This window comes from Nematostella vectensis, chromosome 6, assembly GCF_932526225.1.
Source record: "Nematostella vectensis chromosome 6, jaNemVect1.1, whole genome shotgun sequence".
NCBI lineage: Eukaryota > Metazoa > Cnidaria > Anthozoa > Actiniaria > Edwardsiidae > Nematostella > Nematostella vectensis.
Genome location: NC_064039.1, coordinates 15,588,414 through 15,609,139, shown reverse-complemented (window position 1 = coordinate 15,609,139; position 20,726 = coordinate 15,588,414). Strand labels below are relative to the sequence as shown.

Genomic DNA, 20,726 nt, shown 5'->3' with positions numbered 1-20,726 from the left:
TGGTGAAGGATGGCTAATAAGGTAATGTAGAGTGGAGATGGTAGTAATGTAATTACGGTGAAAAGGTGGATAGGTTAGACTAGTAGGTGGTGGAGGGTGGTGAAAAGATAAAGTGGGACTATAGAATAGGTTGTGGTAGTGTTGTGGTGAGGGGGATGTGGAGTAGATAAGGCTTATAATTTAGCGTGATGGGTCTGTGTGTGTTAAAATGGTAGTGGTGCGGAGGTCGATTTAAAATTTGTGAGGTTATGGTGTAAATGTGGGTGATAATATATCGTTATGAGAGAGTGAGTGAGTGTGGTATTGTAGTATATAGGAAGGCGGTGATAGAAGATGAAGATGGTGATAGGTTGAGATAAGTAGGTGGAGAGGTGGTTGTGTAGCGAATGGTGAAACTTAGTTTATGTTTGTGAAGTTGCAGTGTGAAGGAAGGGGAAGGGGTGATAGGGTTATCAAGTTATGTTCGGGTGGTTAAGATTATGGATTATGAGACGACGAGTTAAAGTTGTTATAAGAGATGGGATTGATAATAAAACGACATCAGAGTTATGAATAAAGGTTTTTTTTTGGTTGAGTGGAGAAAGTAGTTAGTAAATATGGTATTATGTGGAGATTGAAACAGTTAAAATCGGTAACTTGTGGCGAGTGTTGTGTAGCGGATGTGAAGAGGTGATGGCGGCATTAGTGAAATCTGATGAAGGGGGATAATGCGAGTGTGAGCAGAATGATGAGCAGGGATATTGTGACGAGACTGTGTAGTGTTTTTGAGAAAGTGTGTTGTGTGTAGGGTAGGAAAGTAATATGTAAGGTAAGAGAAAGAAAAGTGTTTAGATTGTAGAGAGGAAATGGTGAGCGGTAATGGAGAGGGTGAGGTATGTGTGGAGGTATGTATCTAATGAAGTGTGTAAGTGATATGATTGACAGGCGAAATTAAATAATAATAGAGATTGAATGAGTGTTGCGAAAACGCCGAGAAAAAATATAAAATACTGTAGCGGTGAAAGGAAGTATTACGGACAATGGAAAATGATGCTAGTAAAACGGCGAGAAGAAGATGAAGTAGGGGCGCGGGAGGCGACAAAGGGAGCGCGGTGAGAGTGGAGATGACGCTGAAACGTTAACAAGACAGGAAGGATAGTTTTCCCCAGATGAAACGATAATCGGTGGTAAGAGATAAGGGGAAAAGGCAAAGGCACGAAGAAAACAACCGGCATGTATATGCAAAATGGACATAACAAAATAAACCAATAAGACAAAAGTGTGTAGGTCATTTCAAAGAGCTCTGCGAAATGTAGAACTAAAGGCATATAACGCCAACCAAGACTTCTCATCAGGGGGCGAGGTCTATTGGTTGGTCATATACGAACCTGGAGATTAAAGCGGGGAGACTTAGGGGAAAGCTAGGGGAAAAGCGGCGATGATGGTGGGAGTAAAAAGGGGAAAAAACTATGGAGATGATTCGTATATGAAGCGTGTTTCGAATGATAAGGCCCTCATCACCCGCCCCTACACGCTCGTTAGTAATGCCTCTAGTGAAGCGTGGTGCATGCAATGGCCAAACCTGTGTAGCGCCTGGCTCCGGCTGAGTGCATGGCTTGGTCTGAAAAGTAAAAGGTAGCGCGCCGGGGAATGAGGTAAAGAGAAAAAAGTGGATAGAGGCTAAGATAGGAGGGGGAAGTGTGTAGTGGACAAAATGGTGCATGTGATGGTCCTGGCTAGCGGTTGTATGTGGTGGACTAAATGATAAATAAGTGTGGGAACTTATGCATGTAGCTGGAAGGGGAGAGAATACGGATGTCGTGATGTGGTGGGTAGTATATAGGATGTGTGGAAAGGAGGGTGTACATACCCGAGATGTGTATTGGCGGAGCTTAGATTGCGTGTCTTGGAGGTATTCCGTATGCAGCGAAGTGGGGGGTTATGAGGGGATTGCGCTCGTGGTTATACGAGTATTAGATGAAAATAGATATCGCTGTTTCCGGTTCCGGTTATTGTACATCCGGGTATTTATTAACTAGGTTGCGGTTTGGTTTACAAAATTGGCAAAATATGGCGGATGAATACAATGAATGGCTATATTATTGTACGGGAATATTTTTGAAGTGTTCTAGGCTAGATAGGATGACGGGGTGGCATACGCTGAGAGGATAGAGTGTTGGTGAGGAGCCCTCATTCAGCTTCTGAATGCTTTGACTGCAACTTGTTAAAATCCTGCGTACGCCCCTGTCGAGGGTTAAGTTAATCGGCCTTTCAGGGACCGGCCCCAGTACAGTGAGTCCAGGACAGGTCAAGGGTGTTGATACAAACACAGATCCAGCTTTGAAGAGCTCTTTTGATAAAAATATTTAACAAAAAAAAGACATAAACTTTCGTATGTTACTTCTTACACTATTGTTAGTTAACTAGCAGTATCAAAAACCTTATGGATGATAATATCGCCTCTCAGCGACAGAATTTCGAGATCGATACAAATAATCACTCCGCGACAAAAAGGATTCATAAATAAGAAGGCATATGACGACGTAGGAAGACTTTGAAAAGCAAGCGTCGTTTTCCCCCTTCTCGGCCGCCATTATGGATCCCTTGAGACAAAGTCAATTTTTCCGCCCTGTCATCTGATTGGCTAATCCGTGCGTCTAAAAATAGCCTGATCCTAGGAAACGCCTTGACACTTATATAGTACCAGAATGTGGGGAAGTTGATTGCCCCTACTTATGAGCCCCTGCGGTAACTATATATCTTGTATAATGGTGTACTAAAAAATAAATCTCTTATAAAATGCGAATTGTTCGAGCAAAACCGCTTCTGTTATTTCTGTCCAAATGACAATTTCACGTGTCAATCTTATTCTATAACTTACTATAGAATCTAAGCCAGACTAAAATGCAAGAGTAAACGAATGTATGTTATCTCATATTTTCTCAGCTTTGATTTTTATTTGGTAAGAACAATTTAGGTTAGTTTTGTAAATTATTTCTTTCTGAGGGGAAAATATGTTTATTAGTTCGGCGTTATTAGTTTTCTCCACCTCAACAACTAGTTTGCACTAAACCTGGAGAGTAAGTACGCAGCTGCTTTGTCTCCTATTATCTTTATTCTACAAAGGAGTTCTTTTGTCTCTATTCTTCTCGTTCTTTATGTCAAGGTTCGGATATTGTTCATTTGCCCATTTAAATTGCAGCTTGTAAGAGCTGCGTACTGACCCAACCTGGAAGGTCCTTATAGATTAAAAATAGACATAAATAATTAAATAAATAATAATGAATAGTCAAACAAATGAATTTTTAGAGAAAAATCAAATTAAAGCCGCTTAAGGTGTGGTAGTATCCTTATAGAGGGTAAAGCTTCTGTAGCTGCTGCCTTGAAGGCTGCTCTGGTAAAGAATGAATAAGAAAGGCTCTTGATACCGGAGTGAACTTGGCGGTACATAATATTCACTGAACTTGGCAGTACATAAAAAGAAATGAAAAAAGTTATCTGTTTTTCAGCAATATCAAACCTGTCAAAGCAAGATGCTGCGCCTCTACTAATGCTGCTGTATCTGTGGCTAATAGTTCTCGATAAAAGCATTGGAAAGGGTGGTTTTCAAAAACCCCTGAAATACTATTTAGCTTATTTAGTACTTAGCATATTCACTGTGATATGCAACCAAATTATTTGAAGGAATTCAACTCAATCCAGGATGGCCCTAACATGATCAAACTTGGGCAAAATTAAATATGCAAAAATTATCAGTCGATGCAATATTCCATTTACCAATGTTCTATTTGTAAAGATGCTTGGCCTTTGAACATAAAAAAGCAATCAGAGGATTGTACTTGCACACGCTGTAAGAGGGATACGGAAACTCCCAAATCATTTTCCAAAGAAAATTCTGTGATACCTGGGCAAGTCCCAAAAGAGTTACAAGGATTAACTCAGGTTGAAGAAATTGTTTTGGTAACGTTGCTATTAAGAAGCTGTTTGTAACTCTCTGTTTCCAATTTGTAGAAATTTGCTGACTTATCTGCCAAAACGTATAAGATCGCAAGCGAGAATAAACTCAAAAAGATCGACGCAGTTACGAAGAGGATAACCACTAAACTAGACATACAAGATAGAGTAGAAGCACAAGCCACAAAAGAAGCATTCATCACCTTGAAAGACCATAAACAGAATTTCGAAAAAAGATCAACATGCCGGCTAATTAACCCTTCAAAATCAGAGATTGGAAAAATTAGTAAACAAATACTCGAGAATATCAACAAGAGGCTAGTAACGAAAACCGAGGTGAACCAATGGAAAAACACGTCATCTGTTCTAGAATGGTACAGACAGCTACCAAGTAAGGAGAATTCAGCCTTTATATGCTTCGATGTAGTGGAGTTTATCCATCTATCACCCAGACCCTACTAGAACGAGCACTGGAATTTGCATCAGAGCATGTGACATCACGACCGACGAGGGCGATTTCATTACAAAAGACAAGCACTCGCTCCTATTTAGCAACGGCGTACCATGGGAGAAGAAATCATCTTCCACATTATTCGATATGACAATGGGGAGCTTCGATGGAGCGGAGACATGCTAATTGGTCGGATGCTTCTTACTACACCAGCTAAAGCAGATTTCAGAAATCAACATTGGTCTTTATAGAGATGACGGGCTGGCAATTATGTCGCAAGCACCTAGAAGCATAGAAATGGCAAAAAAAAGAATATGCAAGATATTTGCTGACAACGGGTTAAGAATCACCATTAAAGCAAATAAGATAGTGATCTTTCTTGACGTAACATAAGTTCTCAACACAGGTAAATTTAGACCATACTCCAAGCCAGCGAATATACCACAATACGTGCACAGCAAGTCCAACCACCCTCCAAATATAATAAGAAACATACCAGATTCAATAAATAGAAGACTGTCAGAAATATCTTATGACGAGGAAGCCTTTAACAACGACGCACCCCAATACCAAAACGCGCTGAGGAAAAGCGGCTATAACTACCTGCTCATGTTCGAGCCAACAGCACATAGGCCTGTGCAACGACGCAATAGACAAAGGAACATTATCTGGTATAATCCACCTTTTAACAAAAACGTAAGCACAAATATAGGCAGAGAATTCCTTAAGTTAGTTGATAAGTCTTTTCCCGCTAGCAGCACCCTTAAGAAAATCTTTAACAGGAACACGCTTAAGATTAGCTATAGCTGTATGCCAAATGTAAAACAATTAATCGATGGGCACAATAAGATAATTTTAAATAGAAGGGACAACGAGCAGGTGGAGGACGATAGGAAATGTAATTGTAGGAAAAGGGAAGACTGTCCTTTAAACGGGAAATGCCTTGAAAAAGAGATAGTTTACCAGGCTAAAGTAGAGACAGGGGACAAATGCGAAACGTATGTAGGTCTAACAACAAACGAGTTTAAGACAAGATGGAGAAATCACGCTTCTTCATTTAGAATTGAAAGTAGGAGAAACGAGACGGAATTGAGTAAGCACATATGGCAGTTAAAAGATAGGAGAATCAATTACACAATAAGTTGGAAGATAATAGCTAGAGCAAAGGCATATTCTAAGGAAGGTAAGAGATGTAATTTATGCACTACACAGATACATTTCCACATGTAGGCGTCGACGCAAATTCATTCTAAAGTTATTATTAGGCGATTTAAACGGCACGCGCATAAAGCGCGCGCACCGTTTGTAACGGCTTTTCAATTCATGCACATTTTATACGTGGATAAACATTGATGTTCATTGAATGTTAGTTTAATTGAGGAGTGGACTAACGGCAACGTTGGTCTACGAAACTTTGCATTAGTCATAAACAAAAGTCTGTTTTGAAAATAAGCGCATTTGGAAAATACCACAGTTTAGTCTTCTATGCCTGCTAGACTATGTACAGAAAGTTAACTATAGACTATAATTTTCCCATATCCCCCCTCCCCCTACAGAAGTAAGTTTACTTTCGGTTCTCCAAACGCAGGAAAAAAAGTTTTGCAGCATATTTTCTTGTAACGTTTTAATGGCAAAAACAACTTGGAATTTGCACATCTCCATAGACACTTCACTAAAACGAATGAATGAATGACCAGAATATACATATATACTGCACTTGCTCGAGCACTCCACTTCTCAATGAGAACTTCTAGTTTTATTAATATACTATTATTTTGAAACAAGTTTATATGAAAGTTATGAAGAAAGATCAAGTTGATGAGTGATTCAATTCATGGAATATTACGCTCGTCTACTGTAGAGGACTTTCTTGAATCACCGGCGAATATTTAGCTTGAATAATGTACGCTCCTGTGAAGTAGAGCACTGTTTTGTCGATGAACCAAAAATGGACGGAACTTTGTTCAACTGCTAAACTAAATGCATCCCTGTGGCATCGAAAAGGGACTACAAGAAATGCGTGATCGAGAAGACAGATATTATGTAGTTATTTTTGTTCAATTTCAGTGATGCGGCTTCGATTAGAGATTTCTTTCACGCAACAAGAAAATACTGCCGACATAAATTCAACACGAAAATTTCGTTGTTTGTTGTTGAATTTGTGTCGGCTGTCGGCAGTGTTTTCTTGTTAAACAGCACAACGGTCTCAGAGCGGCATGAAAGAAATCGCTAATTTTAGCCGCATCACTGCGCACAAAAATAACTACTCGATCATTAATCTACGTATAATTCCAGGGATTCATTCGGTGCTAGTTATGTAGGGGTTTGTAAGGGTTCGTTTTAATGCAATGTTTTTATGTCGAATTGCTGTTCCGAAGAACACATGAAGTTCTAAAAAGATTCTCTTTTTCACAGCTAAACGTTTTTATATGAAACACTTACGCTACGAGGCTACTTTTTTTGTGAAAACTTGCGTGTACGAGTTGTCTCGAGCATTGACCAAAAACTGCGAGCGCATCGAAATTTCGGGGGACCATTCGGGGGCCCTCAAATTCTAACAGTTTTTGGTAGTTTGGAATTAACGACGAAGTTCTTACCTCCGGTCATATATAACTGTTTCAGGTAGTTTGGAATTCTTAGTAATGTCCGCTATTTAGAAGTAATAAAACTAAAAACTATAAACAGCTTCTAAGGCTGTCTTCGCTCTGTAACACGTATACACCTATTTCAATAAAGGTTGTCAGTGCAAATGACAAATGTCGATTGGCAAATGGCAGTCCTACGACCGAAAGTAACCATGACGTCTCGAAGAATACTAAATCCAAGAGAGCATAAGATAAGGGAGGGTATTACCCGCGCGCCATGTCGATTCCGAATCTGGCTATTTTTAGTAACCACCACCCCACCACTGCGCGTGAGGATTTGCTCCTTTTATTTTGTCCTACTCCCCCGCGGGTTGCGTGTTGTTGTTTTGCCAACTCGATAGGAATGAAAAGAGATCACGTAAAATAACTTGGAAAAGAAAACAAGTCTAACTTAAGTAAGCAAGATTGGCAAATATACTCACAGAAAGCTAAATCCCTGAATAGTTTGACTGTTTTGTTTGTCTGAGCGACAAAGTCAAGTGAAGAAGAAAGAAAAAACCGACGAGCGGTAAAATGGCTGTGATACCGCGTTTGATTCAAATCCCGACCCCAGCTTGTATAAAAACAACATAATAATTTACATATAATAATAACAACATCAAAGAAGTAAAGTAATATCTCCCTCTTTATTTTCTCACTATTACCAAAGCTAAGATACTTAAGCTTGCTGGCTTTGATCATCACAAAAATTCATTCCCTTGCTACAAGGATAGTTTTATGAAATGTATTTTTCTTGGATTCCTTCTCAATTCACAGGAATATTCACAAAAATCAATATCATATCTAATGTCTAACTTACAGATTTCGTTTGACCATTAGGAAGATAATGAAGGTTGAGAAACCACGAAGAAGAAGCAAGTTAGAGCGAAAACGGTGTTTGAGGCACGAGGTTTTCCGCTCTTGATTTTGAATGAAGTCTCGTTTTAGAAATCTTCCAATCCTCGAAGCACTACATCCCCTTAATAAACCGCAACTGCCCGTATCCTTGATGCTAGAATGAAATTTTCGATGGTATTTGTGCAAATAGGGTGTTTTTTTTTCGGTTTCAAGTCACAAAAGAGCGGCAAACAACAAGATGTAAATGCCAAAGCGCGGGGGTAGGGTGAGTAAAAATGCTCACGCGCAGTGGTGGGGTGGTGATTACTAAAAATAGCCAGATTCGGAATCGACATGGCGCGCGGGTAATACCAAAGTGTCCCTCTCTTATCTTATGCTCTCTTGATAAATCAAAACAATTATCCATTAAAGGTTACCAATGCTTGGCTCTGACATTGCTGGACTTTATTCTTAAATAAAGTTAAAACACCTTCAATTTTACGAAAAATTAGTACCCATAAGCCATTTACCATTTGCCTTTCGCCATTTGCACTGACAACCTTTCGTGAAATAGGTATATATATAAACATACAACCTTTCTGCAGTGCTTGCCTACTACAGTGCAATATGGCTTTTCTAAAGTGTAAATGCAGCCCCATTTATGTATTCTTTAATAATAGATGACAAAAAGGTGTCACTGGGTAACATAAAATATTGCTGCTGCGTACTGACCCAACCTGGAAGGTCCTTATAGATTAAAAATAGACATAAATAATTAAATAAATAATAATGAATAGTCAAACAAATGAATTTTTAGAGAAAAATCAAATTAAAGCCGCTTAAGGTGTGGTAGTATCCTTATAGAGGGTAAAGCTTCTGTAGCTGCTGCCTTGAAGGCTGCTCTGGGAAAGAATGAATAAGAAAGGCTCTTGATACCGGAGTGAACTTGGCGGTACATAATATTCACTGCAACCAAATTATTTGAAGGAATTCAACTCAATCCAGAATGGCCCTAACATGATCAAACTTGGGCAAAATTAAATATGCAAAAATTATCAGTCGATGCAATATTCCATTTACCAATGTTCTATTTGTAAAGATGCTTGTCCTTTGAACATAAAAAAGCAATCAGAGGATTGTACTTGCACACGCTGTAAGAGGGATACGGAAACTCCCAAATCATTTTCTAAAGAAAATTCTGTGATACCTGGGCAAGTCCCAAAAGAGTTACAAGGATTAACTCAGGTTGAAGAAATTGTTTTGGTAACGTTGCTATTAAGAAGCTGTTTGTAACTCTCTGTTTCCAATTTGTAGAAATTTGCTGACTTATCTGCCAAAACGTATAAGATCGCAAGCGAGAATAAACTCAAAAAGATCGACGCAGTTACGAAGAGGATAACCACTAAACTAGACATACAAGATAGAGTAGAAGCACAAGCCACAAAAGAAGCATTCATCACCTTGAAAGACCATAAACAGAATTTCGAAAAAAGATCAACATGCCGGCTAATTAACCCTTCAAAATCAGAGATTGGAAAAATTAGTAAACAAATACTCGAGAATATCAACAAGAGGCTAGTAACGAAAACCGAGGTGAACCAATGGAAAAACACGTCATCTGTTCTAGAATGGTACAGACAGCTACCAAGTAAGGAGAATTCAGCCTTTATATGCTTCGATGTAGTGGAGTTTATCCATCTATCACCCAGACCCTACTAGAACGAGCACTGGAATTTGCATCAGAGCATGTGACATCACGACCGACGAGGGCGATTTCATTACAAAAGACAAGCACTCGCTCCTATTTAGCAACGGCGTACCATGGGAGAAGAAATCATCTTCCACATTATTCGATGTGACAATGGGGAGCTTCGATGGAGCGGAGACATGCGAATTGGTCGGATGCTTCTTACTACACCAGCTAAAGCAGATTTCAGAAATCAACATTGGTCTTTATAGAGATGACGGGCTGGCAATTATGTCGCAAGCACCTAGAAGCATAGAAATGGCAAAAAAAAAGAATATGCAAAATATTTGCTGACAACGGGTTAAGAATCACCATTAAAGCAAATAAGATAGTGATCTTTCTTGACGTAACATTAGTTCTCAACACAGGTAAATTTAGACTATACTCCAAGCCAGCGAATATACCCCAATACGTGCACAGCAAGTCCAACCACCCTCCAAATATAATAAGAAACATACCAGATTCAATAAATAGAAGACTGTCAGAAATATCTTATGACGAGGAAGCCTTCAACAACGCCGCACCCCAATACCAAAACGCGCTGAGGAAAAGCGGCTATAACTACCTGCTCAAGTTCGAGCCAACAGCACATAGGCCTGTGCAACGACGCAATAGACAAAGGAACATTATCTGGTATAATCCACCTTTTAACAAAAACGTAAGCACAAATATAGGCAGAGAATTCCTTAAGTTAGTTGATAAGTCTTTTCCCGCTAGCAGCACCCTTAAGAAAATCTTTAACAGGAACACGCTTAAGATTAGCTATAGCTGTATGCCAAATGTAAAACACATAATCGATGGGCACAATAAGATAATTTTAAATAGAAGGGACAACGAGCAGGTGGAGGACGATAGGAAATGTAATTGTAGGAAAAGGGAAGACTGTCCTTTAAACGGGGAATGCCTTGAAAAAGAGATAGTTTACCAGGCTAAAGTAGAGACAGGGGACAAATGCGAAACGTATGTAGGTCTAACAACAAACGAGTTTAAGACAAGATGGAGAAATCACGCTTCTTCATTTAGAATTGAAAGTAGGAGAAACGAGACGGAATCGAGAAAGCACATATGGCAGTTAAAAGATAGGAGAATCAATTACACAATAAGTTGGAAGATAATAGCTAGAGCAAAGGCATATTCTAAGGAAGATAAGAGATGTAATTTATACACTACACAGAAACATTTTATAATTATGAAGCCAGAGATGGTAACACTAACAAGCGAAACCAGCTGGTTTCCACATGTAGGCGTCGACGCAAATTCATTCTAAAGTTATTATTAGGGGATTTAAACGGCACGCGCATAAAGCGCGCGCACCGTTTGTAACGGCTTTTCAATTCATGCACATTTTATACGTAGATAAACATTGATGTTCATTGAATGTTAGTTTAACTGAGGAGTGGACTAACGGCAACGTTGGTCTACGAAACTTTGCATTAGTCATAAACAAAAGTCTGTTTTGAAAATAAGCGCATTTGGAAAATACCACAGTTTAGTCTTCTATGCCTGCTAGACTATGTACAGTTTTTGGTGTATTGTATTACAGAAAGTTAACTATAGACTATAGTTTTCCCATATCCCCCCTTCCCCCTACAGAAGTAAGTTTACTTTCGGTTCTCCAAACGCAGGAAAAAAAGTTTTGCAGCATATTTTCTTGTAACGTTTTAATGGCAAAAACAACTTGGAATTTGCACATCTCCATAGACACTTCACTAAAACGAATGAATGAATGACCAGAATATACATATATACTGCACTTGCTCGAGCACTCCACTGCTCAATGAGAACAACTTCTAGTTTTATTAATATACTATTATTTTGAAACAAGTTTAGTAGAGGTGTTTTGGCGCAGCTGGCGCAAAATTTGTTCAATCGCGCAAAAGTTTTTTTGATCGCGGTCTACGCATGCGCGCGCGCAGCCACACCCACCCGTCAATCATTTGTCACGTGACAGCTACACCCACCCGTCAATCATTTGTCACGTGATAGTCACACCCACCTGCCAATCATTTGTCACGTATCACACCTAGGCAAAGAGTTTAGCTATCGTTTGTCCCAAGGCTTGGCGGAGGTGTGCGGAGACTTTAGACCGCACCGCCCCCACGCGAACCCCTTCGGAAGTCTTAGCAACCACACACATCACACCAACCAACTTTAGCTCACATCTAAAAAAATTTTGAAAAGTGGCTTAAAGACATGAACAGTTTAATAAAATGGAGGAACAAACGGTTGAACGTATGGCTGAAGATCAGTCACCACCACCATATAATATCCCCGACGGACCGGTGCCCGAGATTAACGTCCCCATTCTCGTGTCGGGATTTGTGCTGTTTGACCGGGCCCTCGCCAAATACGAGACTAGTAGAGCCTCCTTGGAAGACGAGGGTAGTAGTAACGCCCTTTGCAATCATGACGACCTAGTCACAGAAAACGGGGTCACTAGTTGCTTAGAGTGCGGGGAACAGATGCAGCGCGTGATCGCGCACGAAAGGGAATGGCGTTTTTACGGACATTCCGACGGCAAACGGTCTTCGAATCCAAGTCGGGTCCAGGTACGTAGGTCTGAGGATAGAAATATTGACAAGGATGTGGAAAACATGGGTTTTAGTGGGGTAATTGTAGCCAAAGCTAACGAGATATACACTCAGGTGACGAAAGGCCAGATTTTTCGCGGCGGCCCACGGAAGGCGATCGTCTTTGCGTGTATCTACTACGCCTACAAGATGTCCGGTAAGTGTCAGACACCGAAAACCTTGATGGAGACTTTTGGATTGAGCAAGAAGAGTTGCCTTAAGGGTCTAAAAATCTTTAGTGTTAACGTGCCTAAAGATTACTTACTACACGGAACGTCTCCCACCGTCGTGGATCACATTCGCGACGTGATGGACAAATTCTCAGCGTCCCCCGCACAGAAGGGAGAGGTGGTCCAGCTCTACTACAGATCTAAGAACCGCTCTTCCAAGTTGAATCGCGCTCGCCCACAATCCTTCGCGGCTGCTTTAACCTATTACTGGGTACGGCTAAAGGGGGTCGATGTTACTCTTAAAAATTTCTCCGGGAGGGCCGGCCTCTCCGAGTTGACCGTCGGTAGGGGGGCGAGGGAAGTGGCTACAGTCCTAGGTACGCCCAACGTGGTGTGATGTTTCCTAATTTCTCTGGAATCAGAATTTCCAGAAAACTATCAGTTCGGAGTAGATGTAAATTGGCACATCTAAAAAAAAATTTGATTAAATTGGTTTAAAGACGTGGGTGTAATAACAAAATGGATATGCAAAGTGCTGGGAGTCTTACAAATCTCACCGTGGAGGATCAAGCCGCCGCCTTGGTGAGGTGGGGAGCCGCAGACTTTGACGCCGCCATGGGGTGCGCGGCGGGGGAGGGGTGCGTCGAGATCGTGAGGTTGTGTAAGAGTTAGGGTGCGACGGATTTCAGCTAGGCTATGAAGGAGGCGGCGGGTAACGGTCACATCGGAGTCGTCAAGCTACTCAAGGGATGGGGTGCTACGGGCTTTGACGATGCTATGGCGTCTGCGGCGTTTGGTGGCCATGCCGGGATCGTCAAGTTGTGTAAAGGGTGGGGTGCGGAGAACGTTAACTTTGCTATGGCGTACGCGGCGAGAGGTGGACAAGTTGGGGTTGTCAAGTTGTGTAAAAAGTTGGGCGCGAAGAATTTCCATTGGGCCATGGAGGAGGCGGCTTGGAGAGGTCACATTGAGATTGTCAGGCTGCTCAAGGGGTGGGGGGCGGCGAGTTTCGAACATGCTATGATGGGCGCGGCTGAGCACGGCCACATCGGGATCGTTAAATTGTGTAAAGAGTGGAGCGCGACGGGCTTCAGCGACGCCATGGGTAGCCCGGCGAGGAACGGTCACATCGAAATCGTCAAGCTACTCAAGGGGTGGGGTGCTACAAACTTTAACCACGCTATGGCGTGTGCGGCGGTTGGTGGCCATACCGAGATCGTCAAGTTGTGTAAAAAGTGGGGTGCGACGCGTTTCAACGACGCCATGGTACACGCTGCGCGCCGCGGTCACGCGGAGATTGTGAAGATGTGCAAAGAGTGGGGTGCGACGAATCTCGGTACAGCCATGTGGTGCGCGATGAGTGGAGGTCATGTTAGGGTCGCGGCGATGTGTCGCGGTTGGTTGCCCACCTGGGGCGCGATCCACGAAGAACTGTTCAAGTACCACCACAAACGCAGATTTCTCAGGGACCTTGAGGACGAGCTTTTACCCAAGACTTGGCATCCAGATAGGTTTTGGGATTGGTGTCTTGATGAGCAAGAGAAGGAAATGTTGGAAGAGTGTTTCGGTGGGTAGGCGTGAGAGACATGCTTTGGTATGTGGTGTCAAAAAAATTGAAAAGCGGTTTAAAGACGTGAACGGTTTAATAAAATGGGGAGACGAACAGTTGAACGTACGGCTGAAGAGCAGCCACCACCACCACATAATATTCTTGATGAACCGACACCTAACACTTATAAGTGTCCTCACGGCAAAGTAAAATATTATTGCAAAGATTGTCACGGATCTCAAATATGCTCCCATAATCGAAGAAAAACGCGGTGTAGAGATTGCAATGGTAGTAGTATTTGTGAGCACAGACGAGTGAGATATATCTGTAAAGACTGCAAGGGGAAAGGAATATGTGAGCACAACAAACAGAAATTCTTTTGTAAGTTATGCGGAGGGTCTCAAATATGCAAACACGGCAGACAAAAGTATCATTGTAGAACGTGTAGCGGAAATTAATATTGGTCCAGTTAGTTTTGTAACGTGAGGCGCGTTACAAAATGCGTATTGCTTCTGACCCTACTTCGCAAGAGCTAGGCTCGTATGATGATGTGACGTCATACATTCCTAACCACCCTAACAACGAGCGGTTCTGAGAATAGGTTTTGTATCTACATCGAGAGTTCGTGGTTGTTAGGGGGATCTGGTATGCGGTCTATTGTTTAGCACGTGAACAGGTATTGTTTTATTGCAATGCGTCACATCCGTACACGTGCATCTCACATGCTACCGAAATAGATACCAAGCCAAACCAGCCGTGAAGGCTGTGATCATGACAAGGTTATTTTCGTGCTGCGTGTTCAAGGGTTTAGTCACGTCCGGCTTTGGGTTTGTTTTCGCTTCAGGTTTCGGTTTGTGAGCCGTGACTGACTCGGTATGAGGTAACACAATCTTTGAATGACCCATATTATGTTTTGGGATCGTTTTTATCTCGTTATTTATTGGATTTAGCCCCAATTTCATATCAGTAGTGGCTTTTTGTAATTTGTTATTATAACCAGCGATTGAAGTGTTGTTATTTATCACAAGATACGATGGGCTCAACCAACAACCGAGGGCGAAAGCCAAGTCTAGTTTTTGCCTTGCCTGTTGTAAAGCAAACTGATACCTTTGTATACTTTTTGATATATCGTTTTCTATCACTGCGCTTTCAAAGAGTTTCGAAAAGACTTGTTTCGTTTCTTGGGCTGAACCGCTATCACCGATGATTGACGACCGAGTTTGAACTTGTGCGCCTAGAATACAATAAACAAAGGCTTCTATGCTTTGATTTATCCTAGACAACCCAGCCTTGGTTAGTCCCTTTGATTTTTCTGGAAAGAACCACTCGTACTGAAACTCGGTTCTAGGGTCTTTCAGGTACTCGATCTCAAAGTGATTCATGTGTTCGTCGTCGCTTTTAGCAGCATCCCATTCGTCGTGTAATTGGTCAATGGTACCATAGGGTTTATACTTAGAAGATGACAATCCGTGATAATCGTAGTTATAAACATTTCCTAACCCATGATTTATCGGTCCAAGGAACCGGAAATCGCTGCCAGTTCGGAATTCTGTTCTTAGTTTTTGGTAAGCTGCTTCGCTGTAGAAGTTTTTATTCCAACTAAAGAGCTTATCTTTAGGAAGAGGACATTGTAGCTCATTTAATATTCGTCTGATAGTGAAAATGATATGAAATCTGTAGAACGACCCCACTTGAGAGTCGTCAATCATGTCACGCGTCACACCACATCCAGCAGTAGCGCAAAACATAGCAAAATTTAAGGCTTGACTCCAATAACTGAGGTTCGGGGCGTCGAGCCACCTACTAGCCTCCTTTGCTGTTCTGAATACTAGCTCGCTGTCGGTGAATATGTCCCTAAAACAAAGTGTGTCTTCACCTTTGGTGTTATAAAAACATCAAAAGAGACGTAGTTATTTTTCGTAGGGTTTTCGTCCCATGGCGATATTCTGTATTCTGCACGCGCGTCTAGTCTATATTGTTTTGGAAATCCAAACAGTTGCTGAATCGTTTCCTTGTATGCCTGTGCGTCATCGGTGACCAGAAAATCCTGGATATTCTCGGGTTTCCAGCTATTACCAGGGAAGTGATATAACGTTTTGACTAGATTCCCATTCTTGTCGAATGGATCGTATTCGTCCCCATTGAAAACGAATTGCACATCGCCATGCTCGTCGGCAGAGAACCTAAAGCGTGAATAGTAAGGGTACCTTTTCACAAATTCTGTAAACTTTATCTTATATGTTCTTCATTTAACATATAAGATTTTTTTTAAATCAGTTCTTTGCATATCTCAATTCGTAGATCCATCCAACGGGGGTTCTTTCGAACAGAAATTTTACCGAGCGGGTCGATTCGCCAGGTCTTTCAAAATCTCTTCTCTTACTGTTTCCCTCAGCTTGGTAATGTTTACGTTTTTTTCGTCCTCTCTTCCCGACTTTTGACGGATCTGGAGCTTTAGAGCCTCAAACTTATCCACCTCGTTCAAGATCAATGAAAACTCTTCATCCGATATTTTGTTGTCTTTCAAAGCTTTAGAAACCAAATCACGTATGCTATTCACCTTTGCCCCTGCCATCGCCGCCGTTTGGTCGTGCTTAGAGACTTTTCGCGACAGTCGTTTAGAAACCGCCGCACAGCCTACAGACGTAAGACCGAAAACACCGGCCAAAGCGCCTAACGGAACTCCAACGACGATACCCAAACCTGACAGAGAAGTTCCTAAACCACTAGACCCAAGAATGACGGATGCGGGTCCTAAGCCCACACTTACCTTTGAAAACACGCTCTGCGCTCGTTTATACTTTTTCCTCACGTTCTCGTAATGTTTAACTTCTTGTTCCAAACTTCCCAAAACATCGTGGGTCTTTTGAAGTCTGAAGTTATCACCACGTTGTGGTACATTTGGGTAGATTGAATTGTATTCTTCCATAGTTTTATTATGGAGAGAGGCTATTCTTTAAGTAATTTCTAAAATTAGACGTATCGGGTAGAGGCCACTCTCTATTGTATTTCCATCGCCGTCCTTTATACTAAAACGAAGACTACTCACGTAATCGGTGGATGTGGTACTAAGCTGTATCGGACTGTGTGGACTAAAGTTTATCTTTCCTTTATCAAGCTCTATACATGCTAAGATTTGTGAGGGGGCTCCTTGTTTGAGGGAGCTAGACGCGTTCAAAAGGTCGCAGTGGATAAAAATAGCCTCAAGACCCTTCATCCGTATCTCGTGTTGAGTGTTTGCTTCCAGCTCCTTGGTCTTGAGTCCTAACAGGCAGGCAAGCGGCTCGTTCAACACGACGTTTCGATGAGCTTCGAGTGACGAGTCTTCAATAGAGATTGGCTTTTCACCAAGACGCAAACCCCCATCTATTTGACGTTTTAGCGTTTCAACCGTATACTGCCCCGCAGGGATCCTAAGGATAATGTTTTCACCATCGGAAACAGTTCCCTCACTTGAAAGACTATTACAACGATTATAAAACGTACAACCTCGCAACGCAATAAACCGCGGCTTTTCGATAGGGTGTTCTAAATAGACGGTGAAGTCACCAACGTTCCCTTCGATGTAGAGTATTACCATTTGTTATGATTTCCGTCTCCTTTTAAATCGTTCTACGAAATACAGGACGGCGGTGACGATGAGAAGCCAAGCGTTTTTAGCTAAAAAGCCAACAACTTCACCTGCCGTTCTAAATATGAAACTAGCTATCGCACCAACCATTCCTGGGAGTATTTCTCCTAATTTTTTGCCTATTGTTTTCAGACCATTTCCAACACCTTTTGCGACACTTGTCAAACCCTTCTTCAGATTAGAGACAATAACACCGATAACAACACCCACAGCGGTAACCACAGCGATGGTGGTAAATCCGTATTTCTTAAAAATCGCCTTTACACGGTCCTTCAGAGACATCCTTTCCTCTATGACCTCATTCTCGCGCTCTAGTTGTTCGATCTCACTTAGTGTTTCCGCAATCTGCGCTCCTATCCCTTCTCTTTGATCCTCAGGGACTTCCGTTCGCTTGGTCTCTAACTGTCTCAACTTTTCTTCTCTCTTTGCAACCTCTTCTTCGTTGGAGCGGATTATTTCTTCAGCAGATGGTCCAAGGTTGTTTTTGATGGAAGGAGGGAGCTTTTCATTCAACTCACCTCCTGCATCGAATAATCGATAGGCCCTCCCACCCATCCTTTTAAGCTTTACGACGACGCGTTCGTATTCGTCGAGAGTAGCTGTAAAGGGTGATTTCGCAGGATTCATTTTAGGGAATTTTTCACGAATTCTATCCCAAGCGTTATCCCGCCTCTCTTCTTTACGTATTAATGGTGTATGTTCATCAACATCATGTATAAACGATGTTTCATCTATACTATGATGGCGGAAAGGATCATGAGTCGATGTGGACGCCATGGGGATCGACTCACCCTCATCATCGCCGCCTGGATCAACGGGTTCGAAAGGATTTTCTCTATCTGGAATCTCTGGGTCAATATCCATTTCTTATTTTGTTTGAAAATAAGAAATCTTTAAGTGATCTTTACGCCGAATATGCTCAGAGCCATTTACTCGCTACATAGCCAAGAGACACCATTCCACCTCCAACGTACGCCATCTCTCCCATCTTTTGGTTGCTACTTGGTCTATAGTAATCTGAGAGCTCAGGCTCTTTCAAGTTTCCTGCATCTGGATGTGTTTGAGAATATAATCTGAAAGCCTCATCTGTCTCTTTATCGTTCTCATCTGCACGAACTTTATTGTTGTATTGTTCCGCCAACCAATCCTGGTATTCCTGTCGTTTTTTCTGCCAATCACCCATTGCTTGTTGATACTTTTCAAGCGCTTTATCGTGTCTTATTTTTTCTTCATCAACATGAGTAGCGTCAGAAGATAAGTATCTTGCTAGGTAACTCCCTCCAACAAATGCTGTTGCATTAAGAATAGCCCCACCAATCATCAGCGCTATACTTGCCATTTATTAATCAATCTATAAAATCTTTAAGTTGCCTACAGCGGTTTTGGCAAAATCTTTTGTGTTTCCAGAAAATCTTTCAGATACATACTACCGGACAGGACAGCAACCCATTTAGCATAGTTTGCAACACTCGATGAAGGGTCGTTGATAAATGATTCTTTCATAGCCTTTTTAGCAACATAACCCACACCGGCGGCCAACCCAATAATGACTGCTGAGTCGGTAACCGTTTTCACAAGTTTGTTTTCAGTTGACATGATTTTATTTATTACAGATTCAGATAATCTTTAAATCACAACATTCCTATTTTTGGCGTCGCGTTCGAGAGGCTAGCCCCTCGAGCTCCCCCTAGGTGGGGGGTGGGCCTCTCGAGAGTTTCGGTCTCGTTGACGTTAATCTTAGACGGTTCGCCCTCTTTCTTTTTGTAAAAACGCATATACATATCCAATGCGGTAAACCCTATTCCAACTAGAGACAGTACAGTTGTAAACGATAGCTCTGGAATCCAAGCGTCCGCTTTGCGGTGGGGTGTCTCTGCTCGTGTAGCGTCTTCTGAACTCGCCTCCGCGTCACGTTTCATCTCCCTAGCAAGTGCTTCTTTCGCCTTCCTATTGTATTCGGCAAGTTTCTTACCAACAGCGACTTTTTTAGGATCTTTCTCCTTGCTCTTTGTCGGTTGTGGGTTCCTAGTAATCTGTTCAACCTCTTGATTTTCGTCAGACATTTCTTATTTCGATTTACAATAAGAAACATAATCTTTAAATGGCGTCTTAGTAGTTTGCTCAAGAGCTTGCTTAGGCGTGCTCAAGAGTTTGCTCAGTTGTGCTTGAAAGTTCTTGAATTTTGTTGGAAGTCTCCTGTGAAGGTGTTAGTTTAACATGCTTAGCGACCCGAAAGAGGGCACTAGCAAGTGCCACCATCCTTCCTCCCTTCAATACCAAGAGACCTGCAAAGTTTGACAATTCGCGTTTAACCAACTCGTCGTTCTGTAAGTCTTTGCTAAGCGCTTCGGTGTCATCTACAGGAACCACGTAGGAAATGACTTGAGACACCGCTTGAAGTGCCGATTCTACTAATCCATCAGTAACTTGCTTGCCTAAGACAGTCTGGTAGCGAACAAAGTACTTTTCGACGTCTTTCGCCGAGAGATTCTTGATATCACCAAGACTCATATCGATACCAAGAAATTCCTTTGTAGTCCCAAGAGATGCGAGAATAGCCAGTGATTCTCGTTTGACTTCAACATCGTCTTCGAGAGGCTCGCCCTTCGAACTCCCCTTAGACTCAGGCTCCTCTTCCATATAATCCTCAATGCTTGCCATCTTATTTTGTAAGTAGACCGGGATGTTTTTAAATCACCGCAGGAATCTCTAAATAATTTTGGAATGGATGCCGTAGACAAAAACAGAGTCTAGAATACTTTTCAGTTTTCAGCAGTTCTACGAACTTTTTACGAGTCTCGGCATCTAAATCACCTCCATAATCTTCAAACAGTGTTTTGGTGCCAATTTGAGATGGATTATAGAATGTAACCACACAGGCGACGTTATCACGAAAGGGCTTTGCTATGGATGTTAATTGTTGCGTCAATACCCACACTGATAACCCATCGTGTCTCCCTGAGAACGCTAGATCGATAAACTTGTTCGAGCGTTGCTTTAGATCTTTCGATACAGCACAGTCATCCAAAACGAGTGACGTATTTGTACCAGAAAATAGCACCGCACAATCTGTTAATAACTCGTTGATCTCATCGCTGTTACTAGCATCCGGCGATAACACCAAGAAACGTCTATCTCCGTGAGCAAATCTATGATAGGACTTATTTTTCGCATAAGTCGGACAAATCAACACAATGTATTCAAACACATTGCG

At 41.8% G+C, this 20,726-nt stretch overlaps 4 protein-coding genes and 1 long non-coding RNA gene across 5 annotated transcripts; 2 read left to right on the top strand and 3 right to left on the bottom strand.

Annotated features, from left to right (window-relative positions):
• Window positions 1–184: 184 nt before the first annotated feature.
• On the bottom strand, window positions 185–10,095 carry LOC116609455. Its single transcript, XR_007311834.1, has 3 exons — window positions 10,051–10,095; window positions 8,583–9,836; window positions 185–3,208 (listed from the first exon to the last, which is right to left on the bottom strand). It is a non-coding gene; the product is annotated as an uncharacterized LOC116609455 (long non-coding RNA).
• Window positions 10,096–11,802: 1,707 nt separating this feature from the next.
• Window positions 11,803–12,729, top strand: LOC125568045 (transcription initiation factor IIB-like). The gene has a single exon (XM_048729356.1). The coding sequence runs from the start codon at window positions 11,803–11,805 to the stop codon at window positions 12,727–12,729; it is 927 nt and encodes a 308-aa protein (XP_048585313.1).
• Window positions 12,730–13,028: 299 nt separating this feature from the next.
• LOC116609457 (ankyrin repeat domain-containing protein 50-like) lies at window positions 13,029–13,907 on the top strand. Its single transcript, XM_032370282.1, has one exon. The coding sequence runs from the start codon at window positions 13,029–13,031 to the stop codon at window positions 13,905–13,907; it is 879 nt and encodes a 292-aa protein (XP_032226173.1).
• A 49-nt stretch (window positions 13,908–13,956) lies between these two features.
• LOC125567849 lies at window positions 13,957–17,376 on the bottom strand. Its single transcript, XM_048728497.1, has 2 exons — window positions 16,652–17,376; window positions 13,957–15,735 (listed from the first exon to the last, which is right to left on the bottom strand). Exon 2 carries the CDS (start codon window positions 15,627–15,629, stop codon window positions 14,607–14,609), a length of 1,023 nt encoding a protein of 340 aa, XP_048584454.1. The 5' UTR covers window positions 15,630–15,735; window positions 16,652–17,376; the 3' UTR covers window positions 13,957–14,606.
• LOC125567850 lies at window positions 14,801–19,038 on the bottom strand. The gene has a single exon (XM_048728498.1). The coding sequence runs from the start codon at window positions 18,374–18,376 to the stop codon at window positions 17,465–17,467; it is 912 nt and encodes a 303-aa protein (XP_048584455.1). The 5' UTR covers window positions 18,377–19,038; the 3' UTR covers window positions 14,801–17,464.
• Between the last annotated feature and the right edge of the window lie 1,688 nt (window positions 19,039–20,726).

What these genes read in the sequence shown, in the direction of transcription:
- LOC125568045 (XM_048729356.1), top strand. Translation starts at nt 11,803, where the DNA reads ATGGAGGAACAAACGGTTGAACGTATGGCTGAAGATCAGTCACCACCA.
- LOC116609457 (XM_032370282.1), top strand. Translation starts at nt 13,029, where the DNA reads ATGAAGGAGGCGGCGGGTAACGGTCACATCGGAGTCGTCAAGCTACTC.
- LOC125567849 (XM_048728497.1), bottom strand. Translation starts at nt 15,629, where the DNA reads ATGTTTTGCGCTACTGCTGGATGTGGTGTGACGCGTGACATGATTGAC.
- LOC125567850 (XM_048728498.1), bottom strand. Translation starts at nt 18,376, where the DNA reads ATGGATATTGACCCAGAGATTCCAGATAGAGAAAATCCTTTCGAACCC.